General features: G+C 51.9%; 6 protein-coding genes across 6 annotated transcripts; 3 read left to right on the top strand and 3 right to left on the bottom strand.

Annotated features, from left to right (window-relative positions):
* Positions 1 to 284: 284 nt before the first annotated feature.
* On the bottom strand, positions 285 to 1,405 carry BCR38DRAFT_450104 (uncharacterized protein). The gene has a single exon (XM_040861349.1). It carries the CDS (start codon positions 1,145 to 1,147, stop codon positions 530 to 532), a length of 618 nt encoding a protein of 205 aa, XP_040710640.1. The 5' UTR covers positions 1,148 to 1,405; the 3' UTR covers positions 285 to 529.
* A 1,468-nt stretch (positions 1,406 to 2,873) lies between these two features.
* BCR38DRAFT_450101 (uncharacterized protein) lies at positions 2,874 to 5,765 on the top strand. The gene has a single exon (XM_040861348.1). It carries the CDS (start codon positions 3,133 to 3,135, stop codon positions 5,371 to 5,373), a length of 2,241 nt encoding a protein of 746 aa, XP_040710639.1. The 5' UTR covers positions 2,874 to 3,132; the 3' UTR covers positions 5,374 to 5,765.
* A 465-nt stretch (positions 5,766 to 6,230) lies between these two features.
* BCR38DRAFT_450099 (endoplasmic reticulum vesicle transporter-domain-containing protein) lies at positions 6,231 to 8,204 on the top strand. Its single transcript, XM_040861347.1, has 3 exons — positions 6,231 to 6,771; positions 6,853 to 7,431; positions 7,496 to 8,204. The coding sequence occupies exons 1-3, from the start codon at positions 6,693 to 6,695 to the stop codon at positions 7,963 to 7,965; spliced, it is 1,128 nt and encodes a 375-aa protein (XP_040710638.1). The 5' UTR covers positions 6,231 to 6,692; the 3' UTR covers positions 7,966 to 8,204.
* A 1,127-nt stretch (positions 8,205 to 9,331) lies between these two features.
* On the bottom strand, positions 9,332 to 10,106 carry BCR38DRAFT_490252 (uncharacterized protein; the record flags this gene model as incomplete). The annotated part of the gene is made up of 3 exons (XM_040864497.1): positions 9,332 to 9,401; positions 9,468 to 9,946; positions 10,017 to 10,106. The coding sequence occupies 3 exons, from the start codon at positions 10,104 to 10,106 to the stop codon at positions 9,332 to 9,334; spliced, it is 639 nt and encodes a 212-aa protein (XP_040710637.1).
* Positions 10,107 to 10,253: 147 nt separating this feature from the next.
* Positions 10,254 to 13,019, top strand: BCR38DRAFT_110858 (DNA polymerase alpha/epsilon subunit B-domain-containing protein). Its single transcript, XM_040853375.1, has one exon. The coding sequence runs from the start codon at positions 10,434 to 10,436 to the stop codon at positions 12,795 to 12,797; it is 2,364 nt and encodes a 787-aa protein (XP_040710636.1). The 5' UTR covers positions 10,254 to 10,433; the 3' UTR covers positions 12,798 to 13,019.
* Positions 13,020 to 13,374: 355 nt separating this feature from the next.
* On the bottom strand, positions 13,375 to 16,128 carry BCR38DRAFT_450097 (transketolase). Its single transcript, XM_040861346.1, has 6 exons — positions 15,873 to 16,128; positions 15,706 to 15,752; positions 15,544 to 15,639; positions 15,399 to 15,483; positions 13,684 to 15,342; positions 13,375 to 13,627 (listed from the first exon to the last, which is right to left on the bottom strand). The coding sequence occupies exons 1-6, from the start codon at positions 15,924 to 15,926 to the stop codon at positions 13,511 to 13,513; spliced, it is 2,058 nt and encodes a 685-aa protein (XP_040710635.1). The 5' UTR covers positions 15,927 to 16,128; the 3' UTR covers positions 13,375 to 13,510.
* Between the last annotated feature and the right edge of the window lie 1,357 nt (positions 16,129 to 17,485).

Raw genomic sequence — 17,485 nt, 5'->3', positions numbered from 1 at the left:
GCCGTACATCGGAGGCCGAGAATATCATAACAACAACAATCAACACCAGCCAATCTGATGCAGAAGGCTCCAGTTGCTAAGAACATTGCCTGAAATATCTGCTCAACTGAACTTGAAGCCCAAAGTTCAACAAGAACGACAAGCAGCCTGTGGCATAAGCTTTCACTAAAGACCAAACAATGCTTGTTTTCGGGCCAAAGCACCAAGTACGTCCTATACCACGATTTTAAGCACATTTTAGCAAGTCAATTCTGTCACGAAAGTCTAATGTGAATATGATATAGTCTCGTCATTTATAGTAGGCCTGTTTCAACGAATGGTAGTCTTCCTATTTCCCTGTCCTCATCTAAAGCCAAGGTCCGCAATTACTGTCAAAGAGTTGAAACTTCGACGCGGGCATGTGGGGAGGCAGCCACTTCCCCGAGCTCCACAACGCGACATCCTAGAAGTCGATTATACCTCGGACAAAAGCCCAGGGGCATTTGCCTAGCATCACATTGACACCAGCGAACGTATCTAAATTTGTAGGTTATATCTGTGAATAGATCGTCCTCGGTGGCCTCGCTAGGCCTGTCTTCCCAAGAGGTAGAGCCAGTACACATATCCGACAGTGACATGAGTAAGTATCCTTGGCAAACCCGGGAAATTGTGTGATATGGATAATATGCCCTTGCCTTCCATGACCATCATGGGCAAACGAAAGTTTGTCGACTCTTGCGGAATGTTGGTGAGAGGCCATATCGCATACGGCTCCGGCTGCGTCTATTGTTAGATGTGGAATGCATTCGTAGGTCAAGCCGTGTAGTGCGACCGACCCATCAGAGTATAAAAAATTCGGTTCGGTACAGAAATAATAGTAGTGTAGGTCAAACGCGTCAAACCCCTCGCAATCATCTAGCAATATGTCGAGCTGCCATTGACCCCTCACGTCTAGGATGCGAGCCCAGAATGCAGGCGGAAAGCCGTTTCGAAGCTGCCTGCTAGTTCGCTTTCCGCCGGATGAGAATCTCCTAAAGACTGGCCGTCGGTGTTTGGGTTTCGGTACCGAACCGCTCTCACAGCGCTTCCCATAGACACTACAATTAAGTATGAATTGTTTCCATCGAGCGCGCATGGCAGGAAGGCTAGCCCCCAAGGTGGAATACATCGCAGAGCTTCTCTATTTACGACCTTAGTATCCTCGCACGCAGGTTGGTGCTTCACTACCTCGAGAATGGCAGCTGCCTAGGTAACATGCAACTGCCCCTGACCTGACCTGGAGACACTAAACACTTAAATGAAAGCAATGGATATTAACAAATTACTTCTAGAACCTTGTAGCTTCCAGATGAATGCAGTCCCAAGATGAACTCAGAAACTTATGACAAATTCATGGCATCTATGGGGTTCTTTTCCGCCGCTCGTGACTTACCAGCTCATTGCTGGCTGAAGATGGCAAACGAGTTGCACCGACTGAAACAACTGTGACAGTTTGGAGGCTGACTGGTCAGAAGATCGCGTCTGTTAGCACTTGTTAGCCGGGTCTGGATGATGGGAAAAGCAACATCCCGACCTGGGGTACCTTTAAATGCGAACAATCCGTCATAATTCACTATAACATTGCTTCAAACCACCACTATTACATCTTGCCGCCGGACTATCCCATCATGCCCCTCTCGAGCTCTCTACTACAAATTACAAAGTAAATGTTTCTTTGTTTAACCTCAATCATCTAGGACTTGAGAAGCCGGACAACTTGGGCCATTCCACCCCACAAAACATCCACCTGAGCCCCTGGCTTCTAAGGCTTGCTCTATCTAATACTAACAATTCTTCTCACCGTCACGGTCAAGCACCAACGACGGCCCCACTTTCGCCCTCCCGCTTTTCAACCCCATTCATCATTCGTCGCCTCCCCGATTGCGACAGCGTATCTGCCTGCAGCAAGGCCACACTTTAAAGGTGAGATAAGCACGTACTCTCCCCATCCCTTCCACCTGCTTGCGACTCGTCAGCTTAGAGTTGCTTCCACCACTTTGGCCCAGCTTTCCCCTCTCGACTCTCCGTCCCTGTCACCTGCGTCGTGACCACACATCTTCCACTTTACAACTGTTTATCCGCCCCAACCTCATTCCATCAAACATCATCCATCAAGCATCACCATTTCGAAGCTTGATATCACTTGAAGGAGCCTTGGTCATTCCTCATCCCGTTGTCGGGTCGAGTTACGACTGCCGATACGCTGCCTTGTAAGCTCCCCCAAACGATTACATCTGAACCGGCCTGTAGCAGCCAAATCCACCAACACAGCTAAAACACAAATTGCTTTACTTCATTGCGAACCTCACCACTACATCATCTTCTTGCTCTCCATCACCGACATTTGCAATCTTGCTGTTTGTTCAAGTATTCGAGTGTTTTACTGATATCACATCGATTCTAGTATTTTCGGCATCATGGCTTCATCGTCCAGTGTCACCCCCGATACCCTCATCACCTTGAAGGTGAACTTCGATGGCGTGACCCGCCGATTCAAGTTGCCATTGCGTGATCTCGGTGCCACTACGCTCGAGGACAAGGTATGCTCGTCCCCGCAACAATGCAATTGATGTACACAACAACCAATACCGCCAGTCAATGATTGAAGCACAATCGCCGCCGACAATCTATTCCTCAAATTTAGTAGTGCCTGCTACTAACTTCATTTGCCAGCTGCGTGCGTTCCTCCAGATTCCTGTCGATACCAAGACGATCTGTGAACGTTACTCGGACTCGGCGGCTGCGTACGTCGTCCTTGACGCCAGCAATACCTCCGTATACAAACAACTCTACCGAGCAGCAAAGGCCAAGCAGAAGTTGAAGTTGCGAGTCTGTACGCAAGCTCAAGAGGAGGAATCGGAGCCGCAAGAGACCAAGGGACCCAAACCTGTCACGGTTGAGGACGAACCGGAGCCCTCCCTAAACATATCGGAAAGCCATACCGAACCGGCTCGTCCCGCAACGTCGACGACTTCTTGTAATTCGGTTCCTCCGCCGTCTGAGTATCCTTCCTCAATTCCAACCCCGGCCCCCGCCGCTTCCGTTGACACAATCATTGCTCCTCAACTTCCCGACGAGTTCCCCGAGTTCATCAAGGAGTGGCGATCGCGAGGCATGCCTAGAATCCATCTTCGTCGCAATGGCGAAGGAGAGGAGGTCATTGACTTCCTTGGCGCGGCATCTCCGGCTGAGCCAATGGTTACTTTGGCACCACTCGATTCATCAGACAACAGGCTCCCCGCCGACCGACCTCAGTACCGCTTCTCACAAACCGCCTCCAAGCTTTCCTTTTCCGAGCTGATCCGTCAGGCTCACAACATGGAGCTTGGCAAGAAGGAGAAGTCAGTTGCGGCACCAACTCCAGTCCAGGAGAAGGTCGAATCACCCCGATGCGCAGCACTGAGCGGCCGCATGCGCCGACCCCTCACGGTATGCTGCAACAGCTGTGACAGAGCGGTTCCTGATGCCCACTTTCACTGTTCAACGTGTGACGACGATGATTTTGATCTCTGCCAGGACTGCGTCAGCCAAGGCATTGCGTGTTATGATGATAACCATTGGTTGATCAAGCGGACCATCAAGGACGGAGAGATCACCTATAGCACTACGCACGTGGCACCCAAGACGAGCCGTTCGACCCTCAACAGTCAGAAGACAGCACCCGTTCAGTCACCACCCCAGCCGCAGCCGCAGCTCAACTTACCGTTCAGACCAGCTTTTGAAAACTTCCGCATCGTGCCGACTCAGTCGGCTCAGCCGACCTGGAATACTGTTTACCAAGCCCGCACCTGCAACTGTTGCGTTCAAGAGTTCCCTGAGCAGGAATTCCTGCACTGTACCGAATGCGATGATTATGATCTTTGCAAACTCTGCTTCGCCAAGGACATTCACGGCCATCACCCTAAGCACGGCTTCACTCCGGCTGCCAAGGATACGGTGTTGGAGCAATCCATATCCGCACGCCTAAGCCCTGGTCGCAATGTTGTCCACAACGCCATCTGTGATGGCTGTGACAAGTACGTTCGAGGCGTCCGCCACAAGTGCTTGGATTGCCCTGACTGGGACTACTGTTCCGAGTGCGTGCAGAACGCTAGCTTTATTCACCCGAATCATCGTTTTGTCGCCGTGTATGAGCCCATTATCGACCGGACTTTCCGGTCTATTAACCGCTCTGTCCACACGGGCATCTGCTGCGATGGCCCCCTCTGCACCAGCACCAGCAAGCGAAGCGGTCCCAAGTACATCGTTGGTGAACGCTACAAGTGCGCGGTCTGCCACGACACTGACTTCTGCGAGAATTGTGAAGCCAGCCCTGCTAATACACACAACAAGACCCATCCTTTGATCAAGTTCAGAACTCCCGTGCGACACGTCAGTGTAACCACGACCGGCGAGCACGTGGATGGACAAGTTTTGCCGGCCATGGGCGACCGCAGTCCTCGCCAACGGACGAGCCATAGATCTACCGAAACTGAGTCCGTTCCTTCGCTTCGAGATACCATTGCCGTCAACTCAGTCCAGACTGTTGTTGACGTCAAGCCCGAGCCTCAACAGCCTGCTGACACAACCGAGGCCGAGCCTGAAGTGGAGAAGGAGGTCCTCAAGCCCACCGTCGAGGTACCCACTCCCGACTTGATTGCCATTTTCAAGCATGATACCGTCTTGGATGGTACCGTCATGCCCCCTAATCACACTTTTGAGCAAACATGGGTTCTGAAGAACGAAGGTCGTGCGGCCTGGCCAGCTGGTTGCAAAGTTAAGTTTGTCGGTGGTGATTGGATGGGCGCGGTTGACCCTACCCATCCTGCTGGACTCCACGAACTTGTTTCTGCATCCGAGTCAACCGTGTGCTACAACCAGCTCCAGCCTGGTCAAGAATTTCCTTTCACCGTTTTGATGCGAACACCTGATCACGAAGGCACTTTTATCTCTCATTGGCGTCTAACCACGAGCGATGGCGTCAAGTTCGGTCACAAGCTCTGGTGCGAGGTCAAGGTCCAGGCCGCCCCCAAGGTCAAGGAAGCGGCTATCCTCGATTCCAAAGTCCCCGACATGGGCAAAAGCCAGATGATCATTCCTAAGCTTGACCACGAGTCCCCTGCCGCCAGTATGTATGTACACAAGACTGAGCCCGAAGCTGAGTTGGAGACAACGGAGACAACGGAGACAACGGAGACGGATACTCTGGCACTCTCGAACCGGGACAACGAAGATGAGTATGAGGATTGTGCTGAAGACGATGCGTGGGCTGAGGAGTCTGACGATGGCTTCATGACGGACGAAGAATACGATATTCTCGACGCGTCGGACGAGGAATACCTCTCGGAGCTGCAGAACAAGGTCTCTAAGAAGTAGCGATTCTTTTAGACTTATTCTGCCGTCTCTTCAAGACGACGAATCTGCTGCAGCAGCTCCGTGATGGACTGTCTGGCTGGAATATTCCTTGGATTACTCCATTGGCCCAATTCTGTTGCAAGTGCAGACAACATCACTATGCATGGGCTGCAGCGTGTGCTATTATTTTTACCATTTGTATTTGGCTGGCGGAGTCCGGAATGAATTTCCTAAATGAATTTGCGTTGTCTTCCCATACCGACAGACGTGGATTACGTCCTTCCCCCAATCTCACCACGATACGCTCACTTGTCAAACACAACCAGATTGCTTTTCGATGTGCGGTAAGGCATACATTAGCCTAGTAGGGCTTGCGAGGTAGTTCAGGTACATGAAATCAAGTCGTTTCCGAATGGTCGTGGGAGCTGTGCACGGTGGTGTCCGCCGTTATGACTGTCTGTCTGTGTGTCTTCTGAGAGATATTGTATGACTGACATCTCGATTCGTAATTTTTCCTGCTGCCATTAACTACAGTGCCCATACTGTCTTGACAACATATTTCAGGCTATATTCCTCGTAACAGGCACCGAGGTGGACGAGAGAATGCCGGGCGTGATGGGGTAAAGCTACAGGCTAGCTGATACACTAGTATTATTATCCAAATGGGCACGCCGTTTATATTGTCATCCAGTTGACTGTACCCCCAGTGTAAAATGATCCGAGTGATTGCGGCTTGTAGGTGGAGCTTCAAGTGCGCTCTCGGAAGTCGTGGACAAGCCGGTCCAGTCCCCACTTCTCTGCATAGCGTTCTCCCATTCAGCCTCTTCATCGGGAACAGCCCCACGAATCAGATTTGACACCCTGAACAGGGGTAGCATTGAGCGTACGAATTTCTGGCAAGTTGTCCTCTAGGCCGGGTGAGGATTTGGATTCCGACCGACCGGCGAAGGGTCATTAATCAATTCAACTCTTCATTTGCTGCCACAGTGGACTGATGGGTCAATCTACCGATTCTCTTTCGCACGCGTGTATCGCTTCTTTCTAATTGTTTATTCGACGACTCCTGGTGAATTTGTACGACCAGGGAAACCAATGCGATAGCCGGCCACGCGACCAATCGTCTAGGGTGCCTGCAGTTGTTCGTCCCGGGAACCTTTACGTCGCAATACTTGCGCCGAGCGAGTTCGATTCATAGTTGAGCTGAGGATTTGTTTGTGTGCGAACCGGTCTGGAGGGAATTACAGGTCCAGAACGAGTGCCTGGGATTGCGACCCTACGAAAGGGATTCAGAGGAAACGGAGGCCCTTTAATAGCGCCGAACCTCAGCAGACCCATCCAACATGATGAGCGGTTACGAGAAGAGCGGCTTTGGCGACGAGCCAGAGCCCGGCAGCTTTGTCAAAGCCTTTGATGCATTCCGTAAGAAGCTTGATCGCCAACCCTTGCACGTCTTGCACGTCTTGCACTGTAGCAGAGCAGCTGACCAATTCCTCATCGCAGCCAAATCCAAACCGCAATACGTGACACACACATCCGGCGGCGGCAAGTGGACAGTCACCATGATATTCGTCTCCCTCGTGCTGCTCTGGTTCGAACTAGGGCGCTGGTGGCAGGGGTCGGAAAACCACACGTTCGCCGTCGAGAAGGGCGTCGGACACGACATGCAGATCAACCTCGACATCGTCCTGCGCATGAAGTGCGCAGATCTGCACGTCAATGTGCAAGACGCCGCTGGCGACCGAATTCTCGCAGCGTCCAAGCTGCAGGAAGACCCGACCAACTGGTCGCAGTGGGTAGACAACAAGGGCATGCACAAGCTGGGCAGGGACAGCCATGGCAAGGCCGTCACTGGTGCTGGCTGGCACGACGAGGGGTTCGGCGAGGAACACGTCCATGACATTGTTGCCCTAGGCAAGAAGAGGGCGAGGTGGGGCAAGACGCCGCGCATATGGGGACGAGGAGGCGGAGACAGCTGCCGCATTTACGGAAGCCTGGATCTGAACAAGGTACAGGGTGACTTCCACATCACCGCCATAGGCCACGGGTATACGTGGATGGGTGACCACTTGGATCATACTGGTAAGTTGTCATTTCCAAAAGCCTATGCATGCGGCGGGAAGAAATTAGCTAACCAGCGCACCAGCTTTCAACTTCTCCCACATCACCAACGAGTTCTCTTTCGGCCCCTTCTACCCGTCGCTCGTCAACCCGCTCGACCGCACCGTCAACATCGCCACAAACAACTTCCACAAGTTTCAGTACTTCATGAGCGTGGTACCAACCGTGTACACCGTCGGACACGCCCAGAATTCCCGCCAAACCATCTTCACCAACCAGTACGCCGTTACGGAGCAGAGCCACGAGGTCAACGAGCGCATGGTCCCGGGCATCTTCTTCAAGTACGACATCGAGCCCATCATGCTGACCATCGAGGAGAACCGCGACGGGTACCTCACTTTCCTCATCAAGATCATCAACGTGCTGAGCGGCGTGCTGGTGGCTGGCCATTGGGGGTTTACGCTGAGTGACTGGGTTAAGGAGGTGGTGGGGAAGAGAAGGAGGCAGCAGAGTCAGGGTATGATTGGAGTGGGGAAGAAGGGATACGAGGATTAGATATGCTTGTACATTATAAAACATGGCAGGTTAGCACAGGTTGGGGGGGTATCTCTGACCAGCGGTCATCTTGGGTTCGGCTCTGAAAGATAGGAGGCCGATGGAGTTGCGGTTAAATATCTGTTAAACATGAGCATTTTCTTCCTACTCCATCTTCCCAAGCATCGTTGTGTAAGAGAGTTGCGAATCCATGAACAAACTGGAAAACACCACTAGGTACACAAATTAAGACTTTACACGGTAACAGATATCGTGGTTTGAGTGCTAGATTGAGCCGTGGTTCGTAACATGACCACACTAACCTAGGTTCTTAAGATCACTTGACTCCATGTCTTCGAGACAACTCCCGCTCCAGGCCAAGCTGTCAACTTTGACGGAGACTTCTATGTCTTCTGACTTAGCAGACTCGTCGATTTAGATCGACTGCGGGCAAAGAGCAATTGTTGGTCCACGACGTAGGGGGGTGATATGCTTGTCTGTTGATGTTGAGGAACCATTGACCAGAACTGCATGTTCCCCTCCTACATACACACTACATTATGCATTGCACCCTTAGGCCACAGCTCCGACCTCTACAAGGCTTTTTGTATTTGGCGCAAGCACATGTTAGGTCAGCCGCAAGAAGTTGACCTCAGGTTTTTAAGTTGCTCCAGCTACGGACTGGCGACTAAGCTATGTGGATTAAGCACATACGGCTGTAACCTGCAGAGAATTCGGGATCCCGGCCGCTTTCCCTTGGACAAGCTGCCTAGGGCTAGATTAGTAGTTGTCTCGGCGACGAGCAGCGAATTCCTGGCATTGTATGTTTTGCTCGGTGGCCTTGTACGATGGTTTTCTGTATGAGAAGAACTGTAATTACGAAAGTTCTTTTGCAGCGTGGGTTTCTTTATTTTGTATCGTCTTGATACTTTGGGTAGATGGCTGGGGCAAAAGCATTGGAAGCGTTCGCCTAGTGCGACGTCTGTAGTTGCTGGTCACCCTGTAGTCCCTGGTATAATTCAACCTAAGAGCATGAACAGACTGCTGTCAAGGGCCCGATCTATAGGGCATATGTTATGAGGAGGAGCTGGTCCTCCTTACTCCAGATCAAGACGGGCAAATTTGAGTGGGTGGTACAATAAACGGCGCAAAAGATGGCACAATATTGGGTTGGTTCTGATGTTCCCGTCTATTCAACTGACATAATGTGGTTGTTCCACCTGGGTATGCCGTTTGTTTTATCGTCCACTTGATGGACGAACTACACAGATGTATAGTGGTCACAGACTCTAAGTAACGGAGATGGCCAGGTTAGTAGCCCGGTTTGTACAGCTGATTTACATATGTTACAGCAAGAGTCGAATACTACATGCAACAAGCCAACTATTCAACCCTTGCGTTCCTCCTGTTGGAGTCTCTCGATGAGCTTCTGTGTCAAGAAATCGCCCAGACCCAATCTGCATTAGAATGTTAGTCAGTCATCACCAACATCAATGTGGCAGTTTAACAGGGCGACGACTTACATGCCATCATTGGTAACAATCCGATATGTCCCACTCGGCTGGAACTCGCCCACAATGTGTCCCTGCTCGTTGACTTCCACACTCCCAAGCATATCCTCGGGCTCACATATCCTCCCAAAGTCGGGCACTTTCCGCAAATCCGACACATGCATGAAATGTCCCCCGCGACCTCCACCTCCTCCGCCAGCTCCTTTGTCAGTGCCCAACCCACTCTTCTGTCTTGGTCGTCGCTGCTGGTGGGAAAAGCCGGCGCCGGCGGAGGAGACGAAGGCTTGAGCTCGGCTTTGGACTGACGGGTCTTGCGACACCCATTTCGCAAGGACTTCGTTGAGTATAGGGTAGATTTCGCAGTTCTCGGTGAAGGATCGCGGGGTGGGAGGAAGTTCCGTCGTGGTTCCAATGATAAGTCGAGGCGGGGTGGGAGTGTCTAGGTATGCGAGGACGTGGCTGCCGTCTAAGGCCGCATTGGGGAAGACTTTCTACAATATCGTGAGCAATTGGCCAAGCAACAGAGAGTGACTTGGTGGTGAAGTGGAGGTTGACACTGACTATGTAGCGGTTGCTGTCCAGTGTCGAGATAAAACGGCGCGCATGGAAGCCTCGTAGCACGGGGGCAGCACGTGCCCGTGTTAACAGCATTATTGACAAGCCGTGGTGGAAGAAGTGGTGGTGCTGGAAGATTCAATGCAAATCATACAGCTTCGAGAGCTTTGAGAGCGGTTACCCGGGAGCTCTGGCCAGAAACTTGACGTAGACAAACGAAGAAGATGATGTACGCTAGTCGCGGGGATGCCATGCATCCATCAATCGCGACCCCTGTCTTCAATTTACGCGTCTTTCGAACGCGTCTTGCTGGTAAAGTACTTGGAGTATCACGAGTACTCAAACTGCTTGCCTGCAGGGTGTGCATACTTGGTTCAGAGACAATAAGTGCCTTGGATACGTGCGGCATTCAGAGTCGACAGGATGCAGACAAATAGACCCCAGGCAGCATCGATATTTGCGGCCAAAACTCCCCAGGTCTCGAACCCGATCCCTTCCTCGTCGCCCGCCTTTGGCACTCCCGCCCATACACTCAAGCCTTTCTCCGTTGCACCCACCAAGGCCACCATTCTCCCCATTCTCCTTCCACCTGCCACGCTACGACCTTTGGCTTTCAGGACTTTCACAAAGAAACACAGCCTGACCCTCACATCTCCAGCGCTTCAAGAACTCGCGACCTTTATCGGGAGACACTGTGGTTCAGGATGGCGCGAAGAAGGCCTGGCAGAGAAAGTGTTAGAAGATGTCGCGAGGGGGTGGAAGAACCGCAATGGAGGCGTCATCGTTAATGGAGACAGCACCGAGCTGAAGGATATCCTTAAGGCGCTTGAGGGGAACATGAGTGGCGGAAGGATTGTCACTGGCCGGGAACTGAGTCGGCAGAACAGTCTGGCAATGGAGTCTTTGCAAGAGGCAGACATGACGACTACTCGACTAGGACTACGACCAGCCATGTTAACAAGGGATGACAGCCAAACAAGTTTCGGCATGTCGAGTCTAGGTGTGGACGAGGACGATGCGGCCGACGAAGACGGGTTGAACGATCCTCGGAAGTGGCTGAAAGTTGTTAATGCCTACGACCAACCGCGTATGCTATACAATGTGGAAAAGAAACACTTCGAGAGAGACCCGTCCAAACCTTCGTTGATGCCTTCGGCCTCTCACAAAACGACGCTTTTCCAAAACAGATACAAGGTTATCCACCAGAGACTACTCCGGAATGAGTCTTTCCAAAGCTCAGCCGTCAACCAAGCCAAAGGGCCTCCCTCCCTACGCCACTCCACCTCGTCCGCCCTCACCGCTCAACAGACACACAAAATCACTCCAATATCCAATCTGCTGGGCCGACATGGCAGTCATCACATGTTACTTGGGCTTCTCTCCATCTCGCCAACCGGCACCTTGACCATCAGCGATCTCACAGGAACAATATCTTTGGATATATCCCACGCAGCATGTATACCTGAAAACTCGGCCTGGTTCACGCCTGGCATGATCGTACTGGTCGACGGAGTCTACGAAGAAGAGGAAGAATCCCACGGCAAAGGTCTTGGAGCAAGTAACGGCATTGGAGGCATTATTGGGGGCCGGTTCCAGGCCTTTTTCATTGGCCAGCCGCCCTGTGAGAAACGAAAAGCAACCCTTGGCGTTAGCGGACCAGACGGCAGCAGTCAGGATCATACTATAGGAGGCGGCTTTGGTTGGATCGACTTCCTGGGCGTGGGCAGCGAGCGAGCCGTCGGCTCCAAAATGCGGAAACTGGAGCATCGGATCCTTCGCCCGGCAACACAGGAGCCCGATACTCCCAGCAGGGGCAGAGCCATCATCCTCGGAGAATTGAATCTCGACCAGCCCCGTGCTCTGCAAGCGCTCCACAAGATATTAACCACGTACTTGGCCGAGCCCGAAGGCTCGTCGCCAATGATGTTTATCCTCGTGGGCAACTTCACCCAACACGCCGTCATGGCCGGCGGCGGTGCAAGCGGCGGCAGTGTTGAATACAAGGAGTACTTCGACTCCCTGGCATCAGTACTCTCAGACTTCCCCGCTCTACTGCAATCCTCAACCTTCATCTTCGTGCCCGGAGACAACGACGGCTGGGCGTCCTCCTTTTCAGCAGGCGCTGCGGTACCGCTGCCACGGAAACCGGTCCCGGACATGTTCACCTCGCGCGTCCGGAGGGCATTCGCCACTGCCAATGCCGAGCCGGGCGTCAAAAACGGTGGCGAAGCAATATGGACTTCCAACCCGTCCCGCCTATCCATATTCGGCCCTGCAAACGAGATTGTGCTGTTCAGGGACGACATGTCGGCCAGACTGCGGCGCACAGCCGTGCGTCTGAAGTCACCCAAACCCGACTCGTCAGATCAAGAAAACGAGGCACCGGCCAACCCGGACGATGTCGACATGACTGGCGTCTCGAATGACCAAGATGCCATGGATGTCGACGCCGCAGCCAGCAAAACCGCGGCCACAGACCCCGAGATTCCGCACGATGTGCAGACGGCACGGAAACTGGTTAAAACACTGCTGGATCAGGGATACCTGTCGCCGTTCCGACAGGCGATCCGGCCCGTTCATTGGGACTATGCTTCGGCGCTGCATCTGTACCCCTTACCCACCTCGATGGTGCTCGTGGACTCGACGGCGCCACCGTTCTGCGTCACGTACGAGGGCTGCCATGTAATGAATCCAGGCACGGTACTCGTCGCTGGGCGGCGAGGCGTGGGCAGGTGGATAGAGTACGAATTAGGAGGTGTGGGTAAAGTCAAGGAGTGTCTGTTCTGAGAGGGAGAGCAGGTGTATTCTAAACGAATGGATGACAATTTCTGCATGGGCACGAAGCGATTCCTAACGAAGGTCATGATACTGGTACTATGAATATGACATTGTCGATGAGTTTGACAAAAAAGACTGTGCAACTGTACCTGGATATCCATTTCATCAGACAGGCATAGAAAGTCAATAGAATCTCCTCAGGAAGGCAAATACCAACGACAATTTGAGTTTCGAATGTTGTGTAAGTACGCTGGTTTGGTTGGATGGCAAATAGTGAAACTAATGATTTAGGTATGATTCCTACAGACTTCATAAAGGTGGTTTGAGGTTGAGTAACACGTAATATCTTCGGGAAAGGCTGAAAACTGGTAACCGAGATAACCTAGATGTTGACAGGGTACGATGTTGTATTTTTGAGGCAGCTGAGATAGTAAAGCAACTTTCTTTCAAGACTCGACCAAAGGCTATCCGGCAAGTAAGGATAACAAAGATATGTCATTCGGATGACATATTTCTTGTGTGGAAAAGCAGTTGCCGAAGGACCAAAGACGCGCCAAGGGGACGATGCCGTCAACGATTGTGGGTTACTGAACAGCAAAACAAGTGGTCATCTTGTCAAATCTTCATCTCATTTTAACTCTTACGTCTATATACCTGGAATCCATTTCAGTCCCGCTCGGTGCAAATCAAAATCATGTAATAACCCCAAATTCTCTAGACTCTTAGATAAGTTGCTGGAACGCTCTGTTGATGGGCGAGCGGATGTTGGGAACGTCCTTCCAAAACTCAACGGTGGCAACTGCCCTCTTCGCAATTCCTTCTGGAGTGAACTCGAACTTCTATAGAGTGTGTTAGCAAGGTGTTAGCATAAAATGGTTTCAGGCATTGGACTCGCCTTGTAGACATCCTTGTAGGCACCGGAAGCACCGAATCGGTTGATGCCGAACTGCTCATGAGTGTATCTCTCCCAGCCCATGGTGCTCATGACCTCAACGGACAAAGAGGGGATACCATCGGGTAGGACACTGAGTCTGTACTCCTTGGACTGTGCGTCGAACACCTCGAAGCAAGGAATGGAGACAACGCGGGCCTTGAGGTTGTGCTTCTCAGCAAGATACTGGACAGTATCAACGCAGATGCACACCTCCGAGCCGGTCGAAACAAGGGTGATATCAGCACCCTCCTGCTCGTGCAATACATATCCACCCTTGATCGCCCTATCGATAGTAGAACCCTCGAGTTGCGGCAGGTTCTGGCGGGACAGAGCAATGATGCTGGGAGTGTGCTTGGAGGTGAGCATGACGTAGTACGCAGCGCTAGTCTCGTTACCGTCAGCTGGGCGCCACACCATGCAGTTGGGCAGAGCACGGAAGTGAGCCAACGTCTCGATAGGCTGATGGGTAGGACCATCTTCACCTAGACCGATGGAGTCGTGCGTAGCAACCCAGATCAGGCGGACCTGAGACAGGGCGGACAAGCGCACAGCTCCAGCAGCGTACGAAACGAAGTTCAGGAAGGTACCGCCGTAAGGAATCAGAGTACCATAGGCAGCGATACCGTTGAAAATGGCACCCATGCCATGCTCACGAACACCAAAGCGGATGTATCGTCCAGCGTAGGTACCAAGACCAGTGGAAGGGGCTTGGAAGTCAACTGCATCCTTCCATCTGGTCAGGTTGGAGCCAGTCAAATCTGCGGAACCACCAATGAGTTCGGGAAGAACGCCCTCAATCTTGGTCAGAACCGTCTCGGAAAGCTTTCGCGATGCGATGGCGGGATCGGAAGGCGTGTAAGTTGGGAGGCTCTTCTCCCATCCGGCAGGCAGCTCGCCCTTGAGTCGGCGAACGAGCTCCTCGTGCTCGCTCTTGTACTTGCTGCCGTAGCTCTCGAGGAGCTTGTTCCACTCCTCCTGAGCAGCTGCACCCTTGGCAGCTTGCTTGTTGCACAAGTCGTAGACCTCCTGGGGAACAACAAAGCTCTCCTCAGGATTGAAGCCAAATCGCTCCTTGAGCTGCTTGATGTCGTCGGCCTTCAAGGGTGAGCCATGGACACCGTGGGTTCCCTGCTGCTTGGAGCCGAAACCAATGGTGGTCCTCAGCTTGATGATGGAAGGCTTGTTCTTAACCTCCTGGCACTGCTTAATAGCAGCCTCGATAGCATCGAGATCGTTATCACCATCGTCAACGGTCACAACGTGCCAGCCGTATGACTCGTATCGCTTGACAACATCCTCCGTGAAGGCGACGTTGGTGTCACCGTCAATGGAGATGTGGTTGTCGTCGTAAATGGCAATCAGGTTACCGAGCTGCAAGTGACCAGCCAAAGACGAGGCTTCGGCAGAGACACCCTCCATCAAGCAACCGTCACCCAAGAAGGTGTATGTGTAGTTATCCACAATGCGGTGGCCATCCTTGTTGAAGGTGGCAGCAGTGTGGGCTTCGGCGATGGCAAGACCAACAGCGTTCGAAATACCTTGTCCGAGAGGTCCAGTAGTAACCTCAATGCCGGGCGTGTCGTGAGCCTCGGGATGACCGGGGGTGATGCTGTCAACAGTCTGAAGGTATACGTCAGTAACTGGGGTTTATCCATCATGGTTCGTTGTGGTCTTACTCGGAAAGCCTTGATATCGTCCATGGAGACGGCGTAGCCGTACAGGTGGAGAAGGGCATACTGAAGCATGCATCCGTGGCCGTTGCTGTGAGCAAATACAGGTTACTCGAGCTCTGTAGATGATGTATTGCCTGGAGAAACTTACGAGAGCACGAATCGATCACGGTTCAGCCACTTAGGGTCCTTAGGGTTGAACTTCATGAACTTGTTCCACAGGACGTGGGCGACCGGCGCCATGCCCCTGCAACGGCGTTAGCATTGCATCGTCTTGAAGCCAGTATTATCATTGTCGGCCAATTGAACTTACATAGGCGCACCGGGGTGGCCGGAGTTGGACTTGAACGTGGCATCGGCCTACAAATGTCGCGGTCAGTTAGCATGAGATTCCTTCAACCGTTGAGGCAGAAAATGTTGGCGATGGAGGGGCATTGCGGGGGCGGGGTGTTTGGAGAGCTTAGGAAAACGGCAGCTCACAGCAAGAATGCGGATCGTGTTGATCGCAAGCCAGTCTTCCTTTGTGTAACCCATGATTGCGGTGTTGAGGTATAGTCAATCTCTATGTTATGGGCGGTATGAATGGGTGATGTTGTGACAGGTTTGGCGTGGGAAGAGAGAGGGAGAAGTAGGAGGGAGAAGAATGACGATGATCAGGACCCGGTATTTAGCAAGCACCGGAAGGCAAAAGTGTTGCAGGAGAGTGGGGTTGACTATCATTGCAGGCAGTTGCGACCATTGCTGCAGGTTTATGAAACGCAGGACATATGCAGAGGGACAACAACTCTAGAAATGCCAAGGACCTTCCTATTCTACACTATTGCGCCTGAACTACATCATCCACCGGCTTTCACTGTCTGTAGACTGGTGATATCTACATCGTTGGCTCCGTCCTTCACTACCTTAGTGGCCGCTAGAGCTTGGAAGCCTCGATTCACATCCAAGGCTCTTGAACATTGGGAAGGGACTTCACACGTCGGGAGCAACGCCTTTCTTCGATTCTTCACTGTGGCAACCGCCTTGGCCGACCTATCATGTCATACTTGCTGATTTCAGCAGATTTGCCTTCAAGGACGTAGATGAGGCAACTTGTGTGATGAATGGTTAGGCTCAGTCAGCAACCTATACAGCACTTTCTAAATTCTGCCATCCGGGTGGGTGTCCTCCAGCCTTGTAAATGAAAAAAAAACCCCAAAAGAACATACCCCCACCAACGCCTCCCCTCCCTGGCTTAGCTTGATTCACGATGCCAAATGGTTCCATGATGGACTAAATAAAGTGGTGCGGGTTTTCTTCTGGTTGAGAGCCGATCCCCCATCCTGTCCAGCTGTACAGCCAAGATTTGCAACTATAATATCAAGGCAACATATTCGGCTGGTAAGGAGAAAATTGAAATATATTCATTCCTTTGAATTGCGTACTCGACACGGAGGCTTATTGGTCGGGATTAAAGCAAATACTCGAAGGTCGCTCGATTTCAGGCCGAGGCCGGCAAGAGCTCCATACCGCAGTTCAAGGATGCCTCAATACCTCAGTGGGGGTCACTTTCTTTCAGCGCAGTCCGGATCTAAGGAAAAGTTGAACAGCTGCTCCACCAGTATCTGTCGGACGGCAGTCGTCCGGACTGGGCATCGTGAGGAAATTAGCTTTTGCCCTCTCGCATAATTCATACATTCCCAATCCTCACTGACAAGTGTTGTGGCAACTTGTGAGCTCACATATTACACTCGTAGTCGCAGCTTGATCCTAAGTTTCCATCGTGCTTGGAGGTCATGGCAGTAAGTTGTGGCTACGCAAATCCAAGTCTCAGAAACAGTGCCCCACCAACAAAGATTCGCTTTCAGGCCAGACCCGTCATCTGTATGAGTGATTCAACTTCTGCGGTTATTGAATATTGTCGTAGGCAGCCTATCTCCTTTTTTTGTGACCACCCTCAATATAAACAACGTAGATTAATTCCGGATGATTATTTCGACGCTTGGGAGCCAAGCCAAATCAACGATCCATCCGTCTTAGCCCGCCCGGGAATAATTGATTGTGGTCAAGAAGTCAATCAATTCCGCGACGACCGACGCAAATCAACGCATTTGTGA

This window comes from Pseudomassariella vexata, assembly GCF_002105095.1.
Source record: "Pseudomassariella vexata strain CBS 129021 chromosome Unknown BCR38scaffold_20, whole genome shotgun sequence".
Classification (NCBI taxonomy): Eukaryota; Fungi; Ascomycota; class Sordariomycetes; order Amphisphaeriales; family Pseudomassariaceae; genus Pseudomassariella; species Pseudomassariella vexata.
The sequence above is the reverse complement of the archived record's forward strand: the minus strand, read 5'-3'. Positions and strand labels throughout refer to the sequence as shown.

Bases quoted from the DNA above. Each gene is read 5' to 3' on its own strand.
- BCR38DRAFT_110858 (XM_040853375.1), top strand. From the start codon at position 10,434: ATGCAGACAAATAGACCCCAGGCAGCATCGATATTTGCGGCCAAAACT.
- BCR38DRAFT_450099 (XM_040861347.1), top strand. From the start codon at position 6,693: ATGATGAGCGGTTACGAGAAGAGCGGCTTTGGCGACGAGCCAGAGCCC. The intron at 6,772-6,852 runs GTAAGAAGCTTG...TCCTCATCGCAG, and splicing joins CAAAGCCTTTGATGCATTCC to CCAAATCCAAACCGCAATAC. The intron at 7,432-7,495 runs GTAAGTTGTCAT...CCAGCGCACCAG, and splicing joins TGACCACTTGGATCATACTG to CTTTCAACTTCTCCCACATC.
- BCR38DRAFT_450097 (XM_040861346.1), bottom strand. From the start codon at position 15,926: ATGGGTTACACAAAGGAAGACTGGCTTGCGATCAACACGATCCGCATT. The intron at 15,753-15,872 runs GTGAGCTGCCGT...CGACATTTGTAG, and splicing joins ACACGATCCGCATTCTTGCT to GCCGATGCCACGTTCAAGTC. The intron at 15,484-15,543 runs GTAAGTTTCTCC...ATTTGCTCACAG, and splicing joins CGTGATCGATTCGTGCTCTC to CAACGGCCACGGATGCATGC.
- BCR38DRAFT_450101 (XM_040861348.1), top strand. From the start codon at position 3,133: ATGCCTAGAATCCATCTTCGTCGCAATGGCGAAGGAGAGGAGGTCATT.
- BCR38DRAFT_450104 (XM_040861349.1), bottom strand. From the start codon at position 1,147: ATGTATTCCACCTTGGGGGCTAGCCTTCCTGCCATGCGCGCTCGATGG.